The sequence below is a fragment of the Lagopus leucura genome, unplaced genomic scaffold (genome assembly GCF_019238085.1).
Source record: "Lagopus leucura isolate 7727_CA_CO unplaced genomic scaffold, USGS_WTPT01 Super-Scaffold_100017, whole genome shotgun sequence".
Classification (NCBI taxonomy): Eukaryota; Metazoa; Chordata; class Aves; order Galliformes; family Phasianidae; genus Lagopus; species Lagopus leucura.
In genome coordinates, this window is record NW_024962271.1 from 14571520 (window position 1) to 14587185 (window position 15666).

At 42.7% G+C, this 15666-nt stretch overlaps 1 protein-coding gene across 7 annotated transcripts in view; it reads right to left on the reverse strand.

Annotated features, from left to right (window-relative positions):
- Positions 1 to 15666, reverse strand: part of SLC7A6 (solute carrier family 7 member 6) — a 29322-nt gene that overhangs the window by 13125 nt on the left and 531 nt on the right. Inside the window, exons 1-6 of one of the 7 annotated variants that reach the window (XM_042877116.1) lie at positions 15519 to 15585; positions 14694 to 14747; positions 9419 to 9984; positions 5690 to 5815; positions 3930 to 4074; positions 1544 to 1667 (exon numbers count right to left, since the gene is read on the reverse strand). In XM_042877116.1, the coding sequence (XP_042733050.1) occupies positions 1544 to 1667; positions 3930 to 4074; positions 5690 to 5815; positions 9419 to 9950 (927 nt within the window). In that variant the 5' untranslated portion in view covers positions 9951 to 9984; positions 14694 to 14747; positions 15519 to 15585. Of the gene's footprint in view, positions 1 to 1543; positions 1668 to 3929; positions 4075 to 5689; positions 5816 to 9418; positions 9985 to 10104; positions 10204 to 13573; positions 13665 to 14693; positions 14748 to 14829; positions 14915 to 15473; positions 15586 to 15666 lie in introns of those variants that run through there. The other 6 variants (XM_042877115.1, XM_042877117.1, XM_042877118.1 and 3 more) reach the window with 6 other exon arrangements.

The following is a 15666-nucleotide window of genomic DNA, read 5'->3' on the forward strand; positions in this document are numbered from 1 at the left end:
CGTGTGAACCCTCTGTGCTGGCAATGCCAGGAGCTGAGCAGTAAACACAGCGTGCTCTTGGTGGGCAGCCTGCTCTGGAGAGTTTCATTGCTGTCAAAACAAAATATTTTCCAAATCTTCTAAAGAAAACAATAGTGTATTGCTTTCCTGAACTCATGATGGACAGTTGTAGTGGCTTTTAGTTTTGTCTGGATTAATTCATTATAGAGAAGAATTTAAAATACTATTGAGAGCACTGAAAGATACTGTGTATGGGATACCATAGCCTACAACAGAAACATTGCGGAGACATCATGACCCTTCCTACATGCTGACTCAAAATTAAATATTTTCCATCCCTGTCTTCTCTTGTTTCATTATGAGGTGTTTCATCAAGTCTGTAATGATGCATTTTATGACAACTTGCCATCTCTACATTCAAGTTAAGAGGAGGCCAAGGATTAGAATTTATCTGCTTTCGATATGTTTTGAAATAAATGTCTGCATAACTACTTTTGAGACAACAGCCTACAACTCACATTTACCATAAACTATTTTGCATACTTACATTAAACCCCAATACTTCAAGTTTTAAATATGTCAGCTAAGTGCTCTTGCCTAACCTTCTGCCCAAATGCATCTATACAAGAGCTTGCTGATTGGCTAAACCAGCTTTTATCACATAATCCCCTATGGGAACCAAGCGAGTATTTCCTTTATTTTGATTAATTTAACTCCCTCTGTCCATTGTCCAGCTACTTAAATTTTAGAAGCTACATGGGAATATAAAGAGGAGGAAGGCTATTTCTTTTCCTCCAATGTAAATATCCAGACAGGTGGTGAGATTTTGCCCATAAAATCTGAAGGATACATTAATCAGAAATACAGCCACAGGAAAAGAAAGCAAAACAAAACAAAAAAACCCTTCACTTTTGTATAATGACCAGCTTTGAGTATAAAACACCTTTTGTCCGACTTTCATTTTAAGAAGCTTTATACTTTAATTGGACTTGAACTTCTATCCATATACAAAAAAACAATTTAAATACTAAAAGCTGTTGTTGTAATTAATACAACCTTGGGAAGACGGGGATTTAAGTTATTGAAAAGGAGATGTAAAGCTAAACTAAAGCTAAAAGCTAATGCAACACATTCCTCTCCAGATATGCATCACACCAGTGAATACCCAAGCAGAATGTTGGGCTTTTTAAATACTACAGCATGAAGGAACAGAAAAGACCATTATGTACTAATGAGTCTAACTTACAATCAGCTCAAAACACACAAGTCTTGTTGGCTTCCATGCAAAACACATTAACAAGTTGTATCTGAGCTTATTTTATTCAGTCTGCTCATACATTACCATTGCACATCATTTCATTGACTATTTTTCACGTTAAGATCAAATTTTCACGGCGAATCTTTTCTTCTCTCTGTATTCACTGAAGCACTACAGGAGAGTAAGGACTTTTTTCCTGTTTTGTTCCGCTTGAGAAACACATGGAACACATCCCTAAGAAGTGAAGGGTGAGTAACACAGCCAAGTGCTACATGTTCAACTTACCACTGCCACAGCATCACTAGAGAGAACAGCCTGAACATCCAGCACTGTATAGTAAGCTACATTGGTCATAATGTAGATGACAGTCACAATTGGCATAGACACAGCAATAGCCAGGGGCAAGTTCCTGTAAGACAAGGAAATAATAAAACCCACAGCCTAAGGAAAAAATCAGTAACAGAATTATCTCACTGATTTGCATCCTTCACCTTAGGGATGAAAGGTACGAAGATAAAATAAAGACTTCAAAATAGGTAGCTCTGGAAGACTTTGGTTTCTTTCAAAACTGGAAATTCTAATACAGAATACTAGCAGAATTAGAAATGTAATGTAGTACATCTTCACATAAATTATGTACAAAGAGAGATTCTATGCTGTTCTTCAACACCCTAACTTTAGGGTTTCCAGATCAGTGGCAACAGCCTTCAAATCCACCTGCCTTAAATTATTTCCTACTGGCCATGTTAAGCACCATAGGTAGAATCCAGAGGGGCAGAGCTCTGAGCCACTGCACTCATTCTGCCTGGAGAATGCTGTAGCTCTACCATGAGAGCATGGAGATCCACTATGCCAAAGCAAAAGCCTTTATCTCATCTGCACTCATGACAGCACAGAACAAACTAAGCAGGCTGCTTAATATTGGTGATTATGGACATGGTTCAGTGGTGGACTCGCAGTGTGAGGTGCATGGTTGGACTTGGAACCAAATATACACAGCACTTCTTTCAGCCTTCCTCTCCCAGTCACTCACTTTAAAGTCAAAAACACAGAATGGTGACACAGATGAGCATCTGACACGAACACAACAGAAACACACAAAAGCAAATGAACAACAGAACCACAAAACAAAAATGAAGCACACTTCAGAAGATTCTTCAATGCCAGGCTAATGCAGAAAGCTGGAATTTGAATTTTATCAGCTTCATTTGTCAACGAAAGTTGTGTGGGGCACTACTGCCTGTAAATAACAAACGTACCAAAAGAAGTTTTCATCAGCCATGTATCCTGTGGGACTTTTTTTTTCCACAAACAATACACCTAACACAGGTGTTACCCAATTGTCAACACAGAACAATACACGAATTCTGAGATGGGAAAGTACAGCACTCAGAAGGGGATGCCTTTCAGCAGGAGCAAAAACAACAAACATTTTAATTGCAAACATAACATGGACATCTATTCTAAACACCTATAATAAATCTTTGCAAGACATTTCAAAGAAATACTGTCATCAACCTGCAATTCAGTCTGACTAAAAATAGTTATGTTTAGAATTAAAAATAATTATCCACTATTTTATATTTTTAACACACAACTCTACTGTTAAACAAATGCACAGCACAGAACCCTGGAGTAACAGAAGGAATTGTACAAGTCCACTGCTGGGAGAATTGAAAGAAAACAACAAAAACTCACGTTCTTTATCTTCCAGCTACAGCAATCCAAGCTGTTGCTTTTAATAGGAAGCAAAAAAAATCAAATGGCATTCTATTTTTAACGTAAAGGTGTCTGCTTACAGACTCAAGACCAAACAGGACTAGTGTAGTCAGTCACAGTTTTATACCACGCGTTCATGTAAAAGATAACATTCTTCAATATTAAATTAGAATTACTGCACAGATAAACATAGCCCAGACTTGCACAGCTACTACAGTGCAGCATTAACACCTGTTGCAACTAAAAGTATCAGATTCATAGAACGGCCTGGGTTGCAAAGGACCACAATGCTCATCTGGTTCAACCCCCTGCTGTGTGCAGGTCACCAACCAGCAGCCCAGGCTGCCCAGAGCCACATCCAGCCTGGCCTTGAATGCCTGCAGGGATGGGGCATCCACAGCCTCCTTGGGCAACCTGTGCCAGTGCCTCACCACCCTCTGGGTGAAAAACTTCCTCTTAACATCCAACCTAAACTTCCTCTGTCTCGGTATAAAACCATTCCCCCTTGTCCTATCACCACCCACCCTCACAAACAGCCGTTCCCCCTCCTGTTTATACGCCCCCTTCAAGTATTGCAAGGCCACAATGAGGTTTTCCTGGAGCTTTCTCTTCTCCAAGCTAAACAAGCCCAGTTCCCTCAGATAGGAGAGGTGCTCCAGCCCTCTCTTCATCTCAGTGGCCCTCCTCTGGATCTGCTCCAAGAGTACGTGCTGGCTTGAACTAAAAGCGTATCAAGCATTGAATAGAGCATTCTGCAATCATCTAGACTCATTAGTTCTCACAACTTTGATTAAAGCTAATAATTCTTAGCTGGTGATTATCCATGGCCTTGCCATCAGAGAGCATGGAGTAGTTTTCGTTCATTTCCATATAAGTTTAGAACTCATTAGCAAAAGACATACAAAATGAGCAGCTGGGAATAACCAGGTTTTAGGAAGCTCAGATCTCTCACCTTTCTGGGTTTTTGATCTCTTCAGTCACAAAATTGAGCGTGTCCCAACCAGAATAAGAGAACAAGGCAGAGTAGAGTGCGAGGGAAATGTCTCCGATATCAACAGAAGATCCCTCAAAAGAGTTCTGAAAGTGTGATGAATATCCTGCATACAGAGAAGACACAATGAGCTGCAGGATAATCAAATACACCAAGTCATTTCCTTTAGTTTGGCACACAGACACAAAAAACTCAGAAATTGTAACTTCCTCAAAGCTGCCTACTGAACACTTCATCTCCACTCTGTGCTTCAGCCATGAGACTAAGCAGAGCATGTAAGGAACTTCAAGCTATGCTCTGTGGATGACACTACTACTATAACAACACACCTTCCTGCCTACAAGGGCACAAAAGCTTGAGGAACACTGGATTCAGACTGAACTACAAACAAGGAGCAGTGATCGCACTCAGACTTTTAATAACACTATAAAATAATTCGCTCTCTCCTGCTGTAACCTTTTAAACTTCCTGTCATTTAGCCCATGCATAAAACAAAGACTAGGCTTGTTTTCAGATAACAGTGACAATACATAAAAGCAGATTTAATAATAAAAAAAAAAGTTATCTATTAATAACAGGCAACAGAACAATAAAGAGAATACAAAGTATTGCTGAGAAAATTTTTTCAAGCTAAGAGGGAAACGTGTGTTTTTTGTACCAGCATTTGTGAGAATGCATGTCAGCTTTTGACCTTCAGCAAATCAAAATACCTTCCTCATCTTGGCAGCTGCATATATTCAGACTACTTCACACATACAGAACGGTGACTTGTGATGCCACTCCAAAATGTGCCCTGCACTATGCATCCCAAAGTCTTTAGAATTCATCAGAACTGCACAGGAAGTATTTGAGACCTCTTATCTACCCTCACATCTATTTCCTGCTTTTTATCCTCATCACAGATTGCTATTCCCTTGGCACAAACATACGCAGAGTAATTGCTGAGTTAGAAATTGAGAAATGAGCCAAGGAGAAGTTAGTATGGAACAAGCTTAGCAGCTATGAAACAGACATGCTGAGCACAGAGCACTCTGGCAAGGTGCTCAGCTGTGCTATTCTTGCTCCATTCGCAGTAGTTTCTTTCAGCAACAACCACTTAGAGCAAGGGATATAAACTGCTGGACTCCCAGGAAAAGGCATTTGTGGCAGCTTTGAAGCAGGGTAATTTTATTCATTTTAAGTTATGTCTAATTATTCTGTCTAAGTTAGCACAGCAATAAATCCTCCTCAAGGGAAAGGCAAAGAATAAAACTTGGTTGAGAATTTTCTCCTTGAAGACACAAGCCCAGCACACACAAGACACACAAAATCCCCCAAAGCATCAACTTTCTAACTTTCAACAGCTGTAACAGCACTCAGGATTTGAGCATGAAAACAAGGACGAGCTTTTGTCACACAGATCTGGTCACATGCTCTTACACGTCTGTCTGCCTTCAGGTTCAGTCACCTTCCGACCCGCACTAAGTTAATTTTGTGAAAACAACACTCAGTTGACCTCAGTGCAAAGTAAGATGTTCTTGCACAGGAACTCACAGCTTTCTTCACTCCTACTGTATTTTGCTAGCTCTGCATTTTTCTGTTTCCCTTTATTATTCCCCACAGCAGGCAGTAAGTGGCATGAAATGGCTGAGCAATTAGTTACTTTCTTTCTCCTAGCTCAAAGTCAACTGAGATAGGATAGCTTATCACAGTGCCATATTTCTCCATGATTATATGCTTACCCTGGCATATTTTAACAATTCCAGTTACGATGATAGCAATAAGAGCAGCAACTTTAGCATAAGTGAATATATCCTGCACCCGTGTTCCCCATTTTACATAGGCACAATTTACAAATGTTAGAAGACCTAGAGGTGGGGAGAAGAAAAACAAATTAAAAAGCAATTTGAACATTATTCAATTTAATTCATTTTTCAAAGATAATAAGCACTCACCTGTTACACTGCTACTTAGACTAAACCAAGCAGAGTACCAGCATGTAGGTATTGAAAACACACTGGTTGAAAACAAACCAAAAAACAACAGAGGAAACACACATAAAACACACTGTTTCAAAAGAGGGAAGGAAAGACTTTCCCCACATTGGTGGTCCTCTAAAAACATGATCCATTTCCTGGCTACCCCTCATCAGATACATTCTGCAACAATTTTGAAGTTAGAGAAACCGAGGCATGAAATTATTAACTTAAATTCACCAATATTGTTCCGATAAATGAAAGATCATCCAAAAAATCCTTTAAGTAAATATTTAAAATAGTGCTTTAAAAGGTTTTCCCCCCCTTCGTTGTTAAGTCTGAGGATGAGTTCAACAACCACAAAGTATTTAAAATACAGAACTTGGTCACAGGCAATTCGTTGCTCTTTTCCAGTTGTGTTACACTGAATTAACAACTGAGACTAGAATAGACCTGACCAAATGACATGGTAACTATTGCAATATTGTGTCAGGGAATTGAAACAAGATGATATTTAAGATCTTTTCCAACACAAATTATTCTATGATTCTGTATTTTTAGTAACTGGTAGCAAATACTGCATATTCAAAGTATGTCCTTCCCTCTACCCCACAATAAATCAGTGTCAGACCTATTTCACAAGATTGAAATGGAGCTTAAGTTACAGATTTCACAAGTATTTTACTAACAGCAGCTGACTAAACTTACTCATATGATCAACTTCCCACAAAAATGCTTTTCAAGCTGCTGTTGAAATACTGTTTTTGTGGCTCTCAACACTTTGCTTTTTCCTCAGGCAGAGAGCCAACCTGAACTCCAGTGCTGAATACTTCACAGGTTCACTATCTTCAGTGTCCTTTACTCAATAAAAAACGGCCAGTGAACACTTTGCTTATCCAGATTACCATTCTATTCTTTATTTCAACCCTTATGCATTTTCCTCCAATTCTCAGTGCTTCCACTAGCTAGCAAAAACCTGGTTATGTTGCACTGCAGTTTTTATCTCCACAGAATTTTCCTGTGCTGTGTCTTTTTAACACGTGCATACATAAAAATTCAACTTGATAAAGAAGTAAGGTGGCAGCAAATCAAAATTAGAGATGTGATAAATCATTTCCTTTCCCATAATCCAAGAATAATATGATCCTGTTAAGATATAAAAGTAATAAGCACAGTTACCAAACAGAAGAGTAATCACGTAAAAGATAACAAAAGAAGGGTAATGATCTCATTGCTGGTGCGGGCACTGCAGAACAGCTGAACCAGACTCCACAGAGCTTGGCAAGAGGGGAAAAATAGTTGTATCAAATTTCAAAAGGCAGCAGTGCCAGCTAGCAAAGAACCCTCAGGATAAAAACAACTCTACTGGTCTCTGCTCTTCAGAGTAAACGACTGGTATTACTCACAGAGTGTTTGCTCACAGGGTGTATTGCAGGGTGCATTTCTCAAATATTTTGTTAAGGAATTTTCAATTAGGAGCAACTCTTACTAGCTCTTCCTTATTCTGAGTCAAGGTTTGCTCCCCAGGTAAAATGCTGTTCTGTCTCTGGACTCTTTAAAAAAGATAAATGAAAGAAAACAATGAAGAATCTGAACAAATCACGTTCTTTCTTTTAATAACATTATCCTCTCATGTTTTCTTCAATTTAATATCACTTAGCTACTTAAGGTTGCTGTGAACTGCCATGTTTAGTTCTGCAGCACCAGATGCCAACCCAGTTTCCAAAACAAATGACCAAGCAGTGCTACGTAACTCTGAGACAGACCTCACCAGAGTACTGCTGTTCTACTGTTAGAACAAAACACCACCAAGAGCCCACCTATTTTCACATACAATCTATACATAACCAGTGTTCAGAATTTGGCTGCCAGCAGCTTCATTAATACAGCATTGCCCTTATCCACAGGTAAGGAATGACACAACTGCAGCCCTGCCAGGGAGCAGCATAGGCTTCAGCAGCAACAGCCACATGAAGCTGGAGAGCAGGGATTTGTGTCAGCCTGAAGCCTGGAACAAGGCAAGACAATCATTTAAACCACAGCATGGACAGTTACAATAAGTCTTTCATCTCCACGACTGTGAGCTTGCTGTCATGTCTTCAGAAGAAAAGGGAGCGGGGAGGGAGGAAGAAAAAACCAAAAGATGCTAGATTTCCTCTCTTAGCAACAAATCTGTGCCAGGATAATTTGGGACAGTACCTGTCCAAGGAACGTGGACATGATGTTACAGGTCCTTCATTCCTGCCCTGAAGCTGTCACAACAAAATGTGCTCATACATCTGAGGGTGGGGAGGGAACACAGTTGAGTAAGCTGACAGATATTTTTGTAGAAAGTATGCCATTATTCTTCCCATTAGCTGTGCCCCCAGGCCCACGTGAGTGCTTTCCGAGCAGTAACAAATTAACCCCCCAAAAATGGAGAGGGGAGTGTCTACAGCTAATTAGAGCTCAACTATTGGAAGCACACACAGTTACAGCACCTGTTCCCTCCCCACAGTTCTGCACAGACAACCACACAAGGAACATCACAGCTCTTTCAACAGGCTCCCTGTTGCCTCAGAAGGGAACCAACTAAGAACAGCTCATCTCCTTCCTGCATCAGTAAAAAGCTCGAGTTGCCTATCAGCTGAATGACAAGAACACAGGATGACAGGGAGGGCAGGCTCCACAGCATGCAGTGAGACTGCAAAGTACGTAACCAAGGGTTGCCAAGAAGACTTTCTGAAAGATATTTTTCATTCTGCACTGGAAATGAAGAACATGCATGTAGAATAAAAACTTAATATGAAATACCTAAAATCAAAACAAACATCGTACAATCAGTTCCATTCTTTCCACGCAGCAAAACAATCCTGATTTGAAGCACATGATGTTTTTCCTCTATACTGACAAACCAAGCCAGCTATCTGATTACAAACATTTCAGTGCTCTATCTGCACACAAGATTTCCTGATTTCAAAACAGCTTTATAACAGGTACAACTTTTTCTGATGCTACTGTTAATCACAAGCATAAAGAACCCTGACTGAACGATCACCACCAGGGTTTGGAACTAGACCACCTTTAATGCCCTCCCAACCCAAGCCATTCCGTGATTCTCTGATCTTCTGAAAATCGACCAGAGTAATTACCTAATCATGTCTACACTGAGAAGTTATTGAAAAATAAATTACAGCAGAATTCACAGCATAAGAAAGCACCAAGACCACACCAACAATATCTCAGGGTTTGATTTAATTTTTCTGAGGGAAAACCACCTGTTTTTCATTTTTCTCATGCAAGTCAACTTAGAAGTGTTAAACACTGTTCTGCATCTGCATTAGAACACATCAACTCACAGAATAATACTTTAAAGTTGTTCATAACCCTGGAAATAGTTGTTTTTCCTAGTGTAACTCAAATCATTTCAGTACACAACACGGGGATTTGGTAGGATTTGATTAAATGAAACTTAATTGCAGATAAAAAAAAAATGACCATGGTAGAAATACTTACACTCACAAGCAGCTGCTATGAGACGACAAGCAATATATGGAGGATCACAAGATGGAAAGAAAGGCTGGACTATGTAGTTAGCAAAGGTGATTGCAATAACTGCCTGACTAGTCGGCTCAACAATTAGAAGTGAGGTCCACAAACGAATAAAAGCAATGAAGCTCCCAAATGACTCCAAGATGTACGCATAACTGGCTCCTGATTTTGTAATAGTGGTTCCAAGTTCAGCATAGCAGAGAGCTCCAAAGACTGAAAAAATCCCTCCAATTGCCCAAATTACTAGAGACAATCCGTAAGATTTGCTGTAGATGAGAACTCCTTTGGGTGAGACAAAAATACCTGAGCCAATCATGTTGCCTACTATCAGGCTTATCCCGTTTAGCAAAGATATTTCTTTCTTCAGTTGCATTGTGTTTTGGTTTCCATCCTGTATTTCAGAGTGGTCGTTTGGATCTGTCTTGTCTGATTTACTGACGGGGCTGTATTCAGCCAGTGAGCTATGAGACTTAGCACAGTCTGTCCTTTCTCCCATCGTGGAAGGGCTGTGAATTCTCCACGGCTCCGAACTGCAATCAAGAACAAAAGAGACAGCTGAAATCATGATAAAAATTGTTATTCTGTAACATTCTTGCCAAGTCTTCTTCCCAACTTCCCACCCTATGTGAAATCCCCTTCTATTACTTCACCTGTGTCATTACACAAAGGGAAATCCATGTGTAGTTAAAGCAAACAAACAAAAAACCAACATAGACACAGCGTGATACAAGTGCCAGCATAATTTAAGAAAGAAATTTCTACCTCTAGGCGGGGGAAAAAAAAGTAGGAAGGACAGAATTGAGGAACTACCCAGTTGAAAAAGAGCAGAGTCAAAATGAGGAAACATAAATAAATGAAAGCATTCTAAGACCAAACTGGAAGTCTGAAGCATGAACATAGATTTACTGCAGTGCTTACAAATTCACCAGATGTGCTTACTGTACTTACACAGGTAATCTAAGAGCAGGACTGCACGCTTTATCAACATAATGTAGGCCATAACCAGGGGCAACGGGAAGAGACACTCAGTCCAGAATTCCCCTCATCTAACTGCTGATTTGTATCCCATAATAGTTTGCTTTTCCACCTTAAACCTTCTCCAAGAAATTCGGTTCCCAGCTCCCACTGCCTCATTTTTTGGCGTTATCCAGGAGTGCAGCCTGCCCATGAAAAAAACACACTACATCCAATCCAAAGCGTTGAATGGAATCTAACCAAAATGGCAAATGTACCTTTGATTACTAGGCTATCAACTGCATGAAGTGTAGACCCTACAGAATTACTGGAATGCACTACCTGCTCCTCATCAAATCTTCAGTGCATGCTTCTGCCCTTTACTATAGAACAGCATGCAGCTACTCAAACCACACAGGTAGCTATGCAGCTAGTAGCAAACAAACATACAAAGTTTTGCTCGTCCCGTTAGAGGAAGCTTTCTGGAGGGAAAACTTAGTAATCAAACTTTTCCTTAATTACCCAGCCAACAACTGGATACTGCAGAAAAGGAAATTTGGCTTGATGGAACTTAACTTCAATAGTTTTAAAGATATGAAAAGGATAAAGTCTATTTTCAATCAATAAAAAAGTAACTGAAACACGATTTTTCTTCAACTCATGTGAATGTTCAAGCTTCTCTCATATCGAAATAGAGACCGTGTCCTTTTAAGTAATGAACAATGAGGTCCTCAATCTGTTTAGTTGAATGCCTTCCCATTTATTTTCTTCCCTCAGTAAAGAAACACTCTAAATATGCTTCATTGCTAAATACACATTTTATCAGTTTATACAAGTCAACATCTTATCTAGTGCCATCACATGCCATCAAATTTCACACTTTTGATTGGACCAAAACGTCCCATCTGTCCAGAAACTGCTCCTTCAGAACTTAAAAGCTAGACTGCTGCAACAGTGCATCCCTACTGGTATTAAACTAATTAGAGAAGAGGGATCCACATCATTTTCATGTTTGACTGTGCTCATATGACAAACTTCAAAGAAAATGTCAAGCAAGTTCAGCTCACCAGTCATTACCAGTCTTCCTTGTTATCTGTACCTGGCCACTCTTCCTAAATATGCACCTGTCTTCCACTGCTTCTGCCAAATGTGTTTGCAACCACAGACTGATTGATCTGCTGTTATTGGTGTAGTAGAGCTAAGTCTTCAGAAAGCAGCCTGTCAGTCGTACGATTATTTGGTTTGGTTTGCAAGGGAAGGCTGTTATAATTGTGTAGTACAAAACATAACAACCAAATACAAATATGATTCAGCCATCAGGAAGAGTAAATGTGTAAAACAGCAGGACAAGCAACGCGGGTGTCTTCATGACCAATTTGTGAACACCTGTCCCCAACAAAAACAGCACTGAACTTGAAACTGAGATTTAACTTGAAGTATCTACTTTGTCTCAGACAGGACACTGGCTGCAAGCATATTCCTGAAGGCACATCGCTCTGGAGAAATCTCAGCAGGGAAAATAAGAGTACTATAGGTATTACTATGGCATCCAACTGCCATTTGGAAAATGTGCCATATGTAACTACACAGCTTTGTGATTTGCTACGCCACGTGCCCCACTCACTACTCCCATTTCTTCCAGGAACACCCTTCAAAAGCACTGCTCATTTGGAAGCAAGACTTTGAATAATCAGGCATTAAAGAATCACAGAATCAGAGGGTTGGAAGGGACCTCAAGGATTATGAATCTTCAACCCCCCTGCCACATGCAGGGCCACCAACCTCCACATTTCATAGCAGCCCAGGCTGCCCAGGGCCCCATCCAACCTGGCCTCCAGGGATGGACGGGGCATCACAGCCTCTCTGGGCAGCTGTTCCAGCACCTCACCACTCTCATAGTAAAGAACATCCCCCTGACATCCAACCTTAATCTCAAAACTTCAAACCATTTCCCCTTGTCCTGCTGTTATCTGCCCTTTCAAAGAGTTGATTCCCCTCCTGTCTGTAGGCTCCCTTTAGGTACTGAAGGCTGCAATGAGGTCACCCCACAGCCTTCTCTTCTCCAGGCTGAACAAGCCCAGCTCCCTCAGCCTGTCTTTGTACAGGAGGTGCTCCAGCCCCCTGATCATCTTTGTGGCTCCTCTGGACCCTCTCCAACAGCTCTCTGTCTTTCTTGTACTGGGGGCTCCAGACCTGCACACAGTGCTGCAGATGGGGCCTTAGAAGAGCAGAGTAGAGGGGGACGATCACCTCCCTGTCCCTGCCAGCCACCCCTCTCCTGATGGAGCCCAGGATTCCATTTGCCTTCCAAGCTGCAAGAGCACACTGCTGGCTCATGTGAAGTTCTTCATCTATCAAGACCCCCAGGTCCCTCTCCACAGGGCTGCTCTCAAGGACTGCTCCTTCCAGTCTGTCAATTGAATCATTCTAATTAAATCAAATTTGATTCTTTCACACATAGGCAAGTGCTACACAGAGACATTGTCATTTACTTCACAGTCCAAAGTCCAGAAGTAAATTTAGTTACCTGTAAGTACAGACCCTATCACTGTTCAAATGCCTCTAATCTCAATTAGCAGCACGTGACTGCTGTTCTACACAACTTTGTTACTGATGACCTTGACTGTTTCTTGCTCTATTCTACCCTACCTGAGAAAGAAAAACCACAATATCCTCCCAAGCTCGCTTACCTTCTCCCCAACACTCTTTCTTCCTCTTCAACTCTGCTTCTGTTATTCACAGCTTGCGGTATCTTCCAACATCTAACATTTGAGCAAAGGTGCATTCAACAGCTCACTCAACATTTGGCATTTGGTTCTCTTCTCTAACCTTGTTTGTTTTATACCCTTAAAGCCTCCAGGGCAGGAATTGCTTGTTCCCCTGAAACCGGTGTCTTATTACACTACTCCTAGGTCAGAACCAAAACTACCATCAGGTTTGGGGTGTTTCTTTGGTTTACAAACTTCACTTAGCCGGAACTAAACCCACTAGCTTCAACCAACTGAAAGTTTGAAGACATATATATCTTCAAACACAAAGCAATTCTGTAATATTCCAGCTAAAAACAGAAGTCTAATGCTGCCAAAGCCCTGCCATAGGACTGCTAAGGCTAATGCAGGCTTATGGCATCACACAAGCTAACACATGTATTTCTTCACCACTCACCCTTGTGCAATACAAAGTCTTAACCTCTTGTTTTTGCTGATGGTTGCAGATGTGAGGAATCTTTTTGCTGATCTGCTCAGGATTTTTACTGGAGTAACAGTGTCATTGACATAGAAAACCTTCAATAGGAAAACAGGACGTAATGATCTGAAATTAAGATCACTTCAGACGTGCACATTCTGATAAGGCCTATCACATACCGGCCACATTCCAAAAGAACTAACGAAGGTTAACGTGCCTTTAACCAAACACTAGGAATGAATTACAGTGTGACCTTCCTTCAAGAACAGGGATAGACGAAGACCCCTTTGTCCCACTCAGCACGACAGTGGCTGTCCAGATAGCAGGGAAAACCTTTGAGCCCATGTCCAGTACCAAACACTTATGTACAGTACTTGCTCACTAGGAGAGATGACCAGTATTCCTGCCTCTGTCTTCTGCTGCTGTCCTGACTATGTGAACTAACCCTCACTGTAACATAACTTTACAGAGATACTCTATCTGCATATCCCAGCTGTAAAACTCCCATCAAGAAATTAAACAGTTGGTCCTGTGGGTAAGAGCCAAGCCCGCTCTTCACCAACAAATAGCACAAACGCCTTCAGGGAGTTAAGCACCAACAGTGCAAAGGTTGTAAGTCCCAGAAATGCCTATTCCTTGTAGTGTATGTATTTAGGCACTTCACAGTCTGAGCACTTATGTGGGAAAGGCTTAGTCTGTCTAGGATGGTTCTTATTGCTTCTGGGAGAAGAAAATCCTGCCCAGGCCACACACAACCAGCAGACAGGAAGGCCTTGTGACAAAAGTAATCCCCAGCGTAAAGATTTAACCTGTTCAGCCAAGTCTTGCGAGCTCCCATACATGAACACAGAATCAGAGTCACTAAGGTTGGAAAAGCCCACTGAGACCCCCAACCCATCCCCACCATTTCCACTGACTGCATCGCTCAGCATCACATCTACACCTCACTCTTCGCATCCTATAAACCAACACAAATCCTCAGAACAAATAAATGAGCTTCTAACATCCACTTTCAAGAAAGGGCAAGGTGTGTTTATTAAGTAAATTAAGTCATTTCTAGATCAATTATTCACTTGATGGTGTATCAGTAAATACGCACCTGTGCAAAGCTGTTCAGCAAAGCCACCCACGTGCTCTGAAACCCGGAGAGCTGCTGTGAACATCAGACGAAGGAAAGATCAGCCCACTCACAAACAACTTGGCAAATTTTGCTACAGTACCCATCCCATACAGACCTATCTCAGGAGCAGATTTCACACCCAGCCGCCTTAAAGCTGTGGCACAGAGCTCGCTGCGAGTGGAAAACAACACGTCACTACGGCTCCGCATTGCTCACGCTTCCCATTTATTCCCCTGGAAATTCAAAGCAGTTCCCGGCAGACCGCCCTCAGCCAGGAACCGGGCCGGGAGGGCGCGGGCAGCTGCTGGGAGGGGATGTCTGGACAAACACAGCTGCAGCGCCCAGCACGGAGGCCGCGGCGGTCCCAGTAACGCCGGCGTCTAGAGCTAACGCAGCTCAGCCCCGCGGCGGCCGTTGCAGCGCGGCCACGGCTCCGTGTGCCGTCAGCAAACACGGGAAGCGCGAGGATAGAGCCGCTGGGGCCGCCGCTCTCCTCGGGGAGCCAAACCGAGCGCCGTTCCGCGCCCTCCGGGCAGCGCTGGCTGCGATCACGGCAGCCACCGCGCGCCTCGGCGCCTCAGGGCTGAGGCGGGAGTCGGGCGGGCCGAGCGCGGCTCCTCAGCGCTTCGGCGACAAACCCGCGCGGCTCTCGCACCTGCGGCGGCCCCGGGTGCTGCGGAGAGGACCCCGCTGCCCGCCGCCCGGCCGGCCCCGCACCGCGGCTCCGGGCGGCTGCACCGACGCGGCTGCCCGCGTTACCTCCGCTCCCGCCGGCTCCGCGCTCCGGGGATGCTCGGTCCTTACCGCACACGCACGATGGCGGCCGCTCCGCCTCGCAGCCTCGCGCCCGTCATGATCCGCCCCTCCCTCAGCAGGAAACCGCCCCGGGGCCCGAGCTCTCGCCCGGCCCCGCCGGGTAACCCCGGCCCACCGCGCCCCGGCTCCAAATGAG